The sequence below is a fragment of the Ochotona curzoniae genome, unplaced genomic scaffold (assembly GCF_017591425.1).
Source record: "Ochotona curzoniae isolate NIBS_2020 unplaced genomic scaffold, NIBS_Ocur_1.0 contig_1482, whole genome shotgun sequence".
In the NCBI taxonomy this organism is placed as follows: domain Eukaryota; kingdom Metazoa; phylum Chordata; class Mammalia; order Lagomorpha; family Ochotonidae; genus Ochotona; species Ochotona curzoniae.
Window position 1 is genome coordinate 2,694,976 of NW_024465100.1, and position 7,631 is coordinate 2,702,606.

At 52.3% G+C, this 7,631-nt stretch overlaps 2 protein-coding genes across 2 annotated transcripts; one reads left to right on the forward strand and one right to left on the reverse strand.

Annotated features, from left to right (window-relative positions):
* Positions 1–1,458: 1,458 nt before the first annotated feature.
* Positions 1,459–2,344, reverse strand: LOC121148168 (histone H4). Its single transcript, XM_040968268.1, has one exon. The coding sequence runs from the start codon at positions 2,288–2,290 to the stop codon at positions 1,979–1,981; it is 312 nt and encodes a 103-aa protein (XP_040824202.1). The 5' UTR covers positions 2,291–2,344; the 3' UTR covers positions 1,459–1,978.
* Positions 2,345–3,497: 1,153 nt separating this feature from the next.
* LOC121147465 (histone H2A.J) lies at positions 3,498–4,186 on the forward strand. The gene has a single exon (XM_040967343.1). The coding sequence runs from the start codon at positions 3,609–3,611 to the stop codon at positions 3,996–3,998; it is 390 nt and encodes a 129-aa protein (XP_040823277.1). The 5' UTR covers positions 3,498–3,608; the 3' UTR covers positions 3,999–4,186.
* The last annotated feature ends 3,445 nt before the right edge of the window (positions 4,187–7,631 follow it).

A 7,631-nucleotide genomic window follows, 5' to 3' on the forward strand; every position in this document is an offset into this window, starting at 1 on the left:
GAATCCTGGCTGCTCCACTGCCAATGCATCGGGGAAGGCAGTGGAAGATGGCCCTAGTGCGTGGGCCTCTGCCCTCACCTGGGTTCGGCAGTGCAGGCATATAGGGAGTGAATCGGTGGATGGGAGCTCTCTATTTCTCCTTCTCTCCATATTTCTATAAATAAAAAATAAATAAATAAATAAATAAGTTTGCCTTGGGTGTTTAGTTTCAATTGTTTTCAAATGGAAGATCTGTGGCAAATCTTGCACAGTGTGACACTTGTTAAGTCCGAGGGGGATAGGAAGTCTGCACATTTGAAACATTTACAATGAAAGAAAAATACAGTCCATTTTCTTTCTTCATAATTTTAGCAATATGCTCATCTCCCATTATTCAGTTCAAATAATGTGCGGGTCTCCCATGCAGGTGCAGGGTCCCAAGGCCTTGGGCCATCCTCATCAGCAGAGGTCCTGGCTTCTGGCTTCGGATCAGTGCAGTTCCAACCATTGAAGCCATTTGGGGAGTGATCAGCAGATGGAAGATCTTTCTGTCTCTCCTGTGTAGTTGTATCATTAAAAAAAAAGGGGGGGGGCGTTGAGACTGTCTCAGCGCTCTGGAAATTAAGCATTTTGGTGGATGCACTAGTGTCTTAATGGAACTGAAGAAAATATTTGGAGGGGAAATGTCAGGAAGGGGCGGGATGACTCAGCGGTCCCACCTAGTGCAGGGCTGTATTTAAGTCCTGCCTTGGGTCCCTTAGCCCCTTTCAGTAATGCACCTGGGCGGGCAGTGGAAGTTGGTCCACACGGGAGAGATGAGGATCCTAGCTTCAGCCTGGTCTGGCTGCTGGTCATTGTGGATCCCTGGGTAGTCAACCTGCAGATGGAAGATCCCGTAACTCTAAATTTCAAAAATAAATGTGTGTGTGTTTTTTTTTTTTTTTTTTCAAAAAGGAACATAGCAGTGCCCGCCACACTGACCTTGTCCCGCCTCGCCTCCCGGGCGGCCCCTGCCGGCAGGCACGCAGGCGGGTGTCCAGGCTCCAGCGGCCGCCCCGGACGGGCTGAGCTGCGCTGCTGGAAGCCGCCCTGCCGCCCCGAGCTCCCTAAGAGCTTCCCACATTCCCATCTGGTTTACTTGAAATCTGCCGCTGCTCTTCTCCCTAGAACCTGGCCAGGACCTTCCCTAGGGGTGCCGGGGCCATGGGCAGGAGGCGGACCCGAGCCACCGGCTCACAGCAAGTAGGGGAGGTGGGCTAGGTCCGGCCTTTCCTGAGGCTCCTCGCCCTCAGGGTGCTCGGGGACCGGTCGCTCACCCGCTCAGCTTGAATACCTAACTGCACTTGGCTCACCCGTGCAGGCTTCCTGAGCTGTGGACTTTTACCGCCTAGCTTTCAGTTGCGCGCGCGAAGCCGCAACACACCTTCTGGCGCTGCACTCAGCGTTACCCGGTGGGCAGCTGAGGCTCCTTCCCATTGGATACTGCATCCCGCCGAGCACAGCGTCCTCCAATGGGAGACGGAATCCGGCTAGCCCTCATTTGCATAGACGCCACTATATATCTCTCTCCAGAATTCCGCGCCGCATTTTACCGCCTAGAAGCTACCGGCTGCTCGAATCGACGGTAACAACCTAGGGATAATTCATATAGCCCTGTAGCGAAACGTCCTCGACTTAGGAGGCAGAGAGCTGCCGACAAACATGGCTAGGTCCGAGAGCCCTTTCAGGGTCAGTGTGTGGAAGCTAGGGTGTAAAATGGACTCGGCCCACGATTCCATTACCCCGTCCAGTCACCACTGCCCCGAGCCCAGCTTTCAAGCTCGTCCTATAAATGCCACACTAAATCCTTGCTCCATAAGGGAAAAGCTCTTCCACGCGACACTCCCACCCCTGAGCCCAAGGAGGCGCGGATGATCCGCCAGCGTGTGTACAGCTCTTTTGTTGAAGTGTTGGGGGGCCCTGAAAAGGGCCTTTGGGAACTCGGGGGGCTGGCGGGGGCTCAGCCGCCGAAGCCGTAGAGCGTGCGGCCCTGGCGCTTGAGCGCGTACACCACGTCCATGGCCGTGACGGTCTTGCGCTTGGCGTGCTCCGTGTAGGTGACGGCGTCGCGGATCACGTTCTCCAGGAAGACCTTGAGCACCCCGCGCGTCTCCTCGTAGATGAGCCCGGAGATGCGCTTGACGCCCCCGCGGCGGGCCAGCCGGCGGATGGCGGGCTTGGTGATGCCCTGGATGTTGTCCCGCAGGACCTTGCGGTGACGCTTAGCGCCGCCCTTGCCGAGCCCTTTGCCCCCTTTGCCGCGGCCGGACATCTCAAAGAACTGAGCGGAGAACGACAAAGAACGACAAAGAACGAAGCCCGACGTTGCTGCGCCGCTGCAAAGCGCAGCCGGCCCCTATATAGCCGTGCTGCGGACCTGTTTGAGAACATGCAGAGTGGGCGTGCCCCTAAGCCCCGCCCCCGGGGACTTTCCACCCAGACAAAGCGGGAAACAAGCCGTGGCAGGAGTTGCAGTTTGTTTTTTTAGGGGGAAATGAATGGAGATGTTTTCGAGATAAATTTGAAGATAAGTAACCTTGATATTTTCGAAGGTGTATATAATGTGACGGGATGGAATCACATGTTCTCAGCTGCAGAACTGGACCCACTCAGCCGGCCCCTGACGCACGTCCCTCCTCCTTTGCTTGCCAAACCTTCCCCACGCCCCAAGGACGGCTACTCAATGCCATTCCTGAGTTACTGAGAATATCTGCAGGAACTAGCAAACTTTTACAGTTCACTAGGTCTTCCTACGCCTTTTCACCTGTGGATCTTAGGGTGGGCAGAGAGGAAATTATTTTTTCTCTCTTTTGTGACCCTACGGAGATAGAAGTAAAATACTTTCCGTAGCCCAGCCCGACCCCACCTGCCGCCTCTGCTTCCCACTGTTCTGAACATTTTCGAAGAGATAAGAATCGTGCTAGTACACTTATTTATATTTACTCTTCTAAGACATCAAACCTAGAATATTTTCAAATTAGAAATCTTTGTTTGCCAGAATAATAACCAAAAAAAAAAGTTGTGGCCAACGTAATGTTTTTAAAAATTGCTAAAAAGCTTTCCTTGGTATAGACATAAATTTATTTTTTTTAAAATATTTATTTTTATTGGAAAGTCAGATATACAGAGAGGAGAGACAGAGAGAAAGATCTTCCATCCGATGGTTCACTCTCCAAGTGGCCACAACAGTCGGTGCTCAGCGGATCGAATTAAAGCAAAAACGCAGCAGCGAGCGCGAACGTTGAAACCTCAGCTTCCACCTTTTTCATCTGGTTTCTCACAGCGGAGCGTTCCGGCTCCTCCGGAGTATTCATATGGACGGATATGTAAATGAAGTGACCGCGTTTGCTCTTCTGATTGGAGGCAACTGGAGGAGGCGGTTCCTCTACCAGCACGCCAATTGGGAGCGGAGCCTGCCCGTCATTCGCCACTGAAGCCGAAAATACTGAGGCGCCCAATGGGAAGGCGCTGCCTCGCGGCCACAGAGTTTGTAGGCAGTTCCGGTGTGACTCGCTTCACTCCCGCACCGGACTTGGCTCCTTGTGTTTTCATTTTTTTTTTTCCTCTCCTGGCTGGAATCTGAGGTGACCATGTCCGGTCGTGGAAAGCAGGGCGGCAAAGTGCGGGCCAAGGCCAAGTCCCGCTCGTCGCGCGCGGGCCTGCAGTTCCCGGTGGGCCGAGTGCACCGACTGCTGCGCAAAGGTAACTACGCCGAGCGGGTGGGCGCGGGCGCGCCCGTGTACCTGGCCGCCGTCTTGGAGTACCTGACGGCCGAGATCCTGGAGCTGGCGGGCAACGCGGCGCGGGACAACAAGAAGACGCGCATCATCCCTCGCCACCTGCAGCTGGCCATCCGCAACGACGAAGAGCTCAACAAGCTGCTGGGCAAAGTGACCATCGCCCAGGGCGGCGTCCTGCCCAACATCCAGGCCGTGCTGCTGCCCAAGAAGACCGAGAGTCAGAAGGCCAAGAGCAAGTGACCAGCCTGGACAGCTGGCCCTTAGACCCCGGAAACCCGCCTCGGCAGAGCCTCTCAACGCCGTCCTGCGGTGGTGTGCATCTGGACTGTGCTGGAGGTCAGGGAGGGCCGGCGCCATCCCGCGGGGAGATGGACGGCGAAGGGGCCCGCCCGGGGGGCCAGCAGCCAATAAAGTCGGTGAAAACCGTGTGGTCGAGAGCGCTGTGTGGTCGCCGGAAACTGGTGGGTGGCCCTGGGGGAGGGCAGGACATGGCAGGCGCCCTGGGGACCCCCACAGCAGGTGCAGGTGGATTGCCATGAGCCCTACAGGTCATTTTGAGGCGTTAGGAGAACTTGAGGGACCCTGGGGACCCGGAGGAGGACAGGGGAAGGAGCTCCCTGTCGGACGTTGGGGCGGAGAGCAGGTGCGGCATGGCGGACTCTGGAATCAGTTTTTCCTCCCTCTTGCCAGGGCCTTCACCCTCCTGCCCTGTTGGTAGCCAGTCAGAATCAAGTTCCAGGAAGAGAACCAACCCTTGGGGAACTTGGTGTCGCTGACTCGTGCTTTCCAAAAGATGGAGTAACTTCCCGTCGGCGGAGGGTGGTTCTCGTCGGGGAGTGGATCTCGGCTTCAAAGGTTCCAACCCTCCTGGCTGTTGCGTCTTGTTTGGGGCGTCTGGTGTGTTAATGGTGTGTTTTGCTCATTTTCACTGCTTTACCATGAAAGCAGCAGCCAGCACCATGTGTAGTACAGATGCGTGAGTCACGGGACTGGACATTCGTCCCCCTGACCTGTTGCATAACTTGTGCTGCGCCCTTTACTGGTGAAGTACATATGTTGACGTACGTTTAAGCTGATTTTCTCATTTCTGGCTTCGTCATGGGTTTTGTCTTCATCTTATCCTCTTTGGGAAATTGGTTTGAGTTTGTTCCACAGGAAAAAGCCAGCTCGCCTGGCTTGGAGGGATTATTCGTAATCCCTTCTGTTCTCCCACTAGCGGGAAGCCAGTCTCATTCCAGGAATGCTGGGAGCCTTGCTGGCACAGCCATGCTTTCATAAACGTGAGGGCGAAGGTTGGGCCAATCAGGTGTGGGCAGAGACACGTTTCAGGTCAGGAATCTGCTACTGATCTCCTCGCTGGCCCTTCCTGTTTTCTCCTCAGCAAACTTGATGCTGGCCCCCAGGGTCCGTGGAAAAGTCCCCAGTTGAGATTTCTCCTCTTGGGGTTCATCTTTCTTGTGAGTCAGAGTTGGAGTGTCCTGGGGCTTGGGGAGCATGGAGAGTAGGTGTCTCTCCTTAGTGGGCTGTTTCCCCCGTGGACTTTATCTCATTCCCGGCGTTTATTGAACATCAGGGCTGTGCTAAGGGATGGAGCCGCAGCTGAGAACCAAGGCCAAAACAAAGTTGTCAGAGATCAGCTTTCGCCGGCTCCCTGCTGTTTGTGGAGCAACCAAATGGTGGGATTACCCGTAGGTCTCTGAGTGTGCGCTGGTCAGGCCACACATGGCCCTGTTGGAAGGTAGATCGCTGGCTCCTAATTCCTGAGCATGGAGCCCGCCAGTACCAGGATGTGGGCAGCTAATCGCTTACTCCCTACTGGCTCTGGTATCTGCATTGAGGGATTGAGATTGTCCATTGAGATTGTACCACGTGTTGCCCATTGTGCGCTGGAAGAAATACTGTTTCTCGGGGGGTGGGGGGAGATGTGCTTGCCATTATGGGTAGCCACAGATAATAGAGCATTTAAAAAAAATGTTAACCATGAATTCTTTCGTTACTACTTGGAGGCAGTGGGGGAAAAATATACACACAGTTGACTGTATCTATGGTTTACATTGGCCAGTTCAGGCAACTGCAGGTCAAAAATAGGTCTCTGCTGACCTTGAGAAGGTGTTTTCTTGTCATTAGTCCCAAAGGCTCTAGCAGCTGTTTGCCTGTGTTAGGTTGTATAAGAAATCTGGGCATGTTTTGAAGCCTAGGGGAAGAAGTGTGTCCGTTGAAGGTCCTTTGAACACCTGCAGACGCGGGCACAGTCCCCTACAGATGTCATGGACCAGCTGGTCTTACATCTCAAGTGCTGGTTCTGACGTGTGAGTCTAATTTCCTAAAGATGAGCGGACTCAGAGGTTGTTACTGAAATGGTGATGGAATAGGGCAAGGGGCTGTGACCTTGCCTCTGCAGATTCCCCAAGGTGCTGTCTAGCCCCAATACCCGAAACGCAAGACGGGGAAGATACTCGGTGTGGTAGCCACCCTGCTTCAGCCACACTGCTCTGGGATCCTTAGCAATCCTGTCTCCAAGTTCAACTGACTCACTTGTCCCATTTGGGGGAGGTGAGTTTTTAGTTTTCTTTCTTTTTAATTACTGTCTTGAGTTGAAAGGCAGAGCTATAGGAAGAGACGTCTTTCATTTGGTTTCCCTCTTAAGTGGCCACAGCAGTTGGGGTCGGGCCTGGCCTCAGCCAGGTGCCTGGAACTTCTTGGTCTCCCACATGGGTGGCTGGGGCCCCAGCAGCTGGGCCATCTGCTGCCCTCCCTGGAGCATTCGCAGGAAGCTGGATTCAAACTGACTCTCCAATAGGAGATGCTGGAATTGCAAACAGCCCACTGTGCTGTAACTCTGGCCCCTGGGAGTCTTTTTTTTTTTTCCCCCATGACCACCTGAATAATTTGTTGGCAGTTAGAAAGGTGTGTCTCCTGCAGAATCAGTTCAGCTCATGACCCCTGATAAATGTAGGAGTGTTTGTTTAAAAGGTCAGGAGACCATCTGGCAGAAGACTTAAGGCAAAAAGTGGTGGAAAGTGAGCACAAGTTTTTAATGGATTTATAATCCATAGATTTGTTTATACACATGCTTGTTGCTACCAAGATAAGCCCTTGAGCATGGCAGGCTGTGGCTTGGTCAGGATATGCTTGATCTTTGTGTTTCCTGCATAGCCAGTCTCGCCTTTGTGTCCCAGAGAACTGGTCTGTTTAGTTTTGTCTGTCTGGGATGACCAAGTTTAGCCTGGCTTCATAGTTTGTGAAGACGGGCAGCCTTGCAGATCTTTCCAAGGCTCAAACAGTGAGGTTAAACAAAGAGGTGTCAAATAGTTCACCAAGGGGGAATGAAAGGTACATTCATTAATGAAATCCATGTCCTTTTTTATAATGCACGTTTTTCATAAAGGTTTTGAAGAGTATATATATATATAATTTTACTCTTTTTTTGCAACACGATAAATATCTTTTCACTCCATTTTGCCATGGACTTTTTGAAATGCCCTGAGTACCATGGTGTTTACAAACTCAAGTTGCCTGATATGAGATTTAGGTTCTAATTTAATCTGCTCTTTTTTAGTTATCTGACTTTAGAAACCATTAGCCTCAGTTTCATCTGCAAAATGGGCCTCAAGATTGGTCAGGTTTTGTGGAGGATTCAGTGAGACAGTGTGAGTGAGGTTACCAGGTACATTTCCATTCAATAACTAGTATCTTTATTCTTGTTTCCATGAGAAACCATGGATAGAGTAAGAAGTGGTTGTTACGGATCCTGGTCAAACAGGTAAACCTGGCAGTCTGGGCATCCTGGACTTGAGTGGATGTTGTCCTCATTCTAGGATGTTTGTAATTCTTTTCCTCCCACCAAAGAGCCTAGTTTGGAATGAGTGGCTT

Excerpts from the sequence above, each read along its gene's own strand:
- LOC121147465 (XM_040967343.1), top strand. The coding sequence starts at position 3,609 with ATGTCCGGTCGTGGAAAGCAGGGCGGCAAAGTGCGGGCCAAGGCCAAG.
- LOC121148168 (XM_040968268.1), bottom strand. The coding sequence starts at position 2,290 with ATGTCCGGCCGCGGCAAAGGGGGCAAAGGGCTCGGCAAGGGCGGCGCT.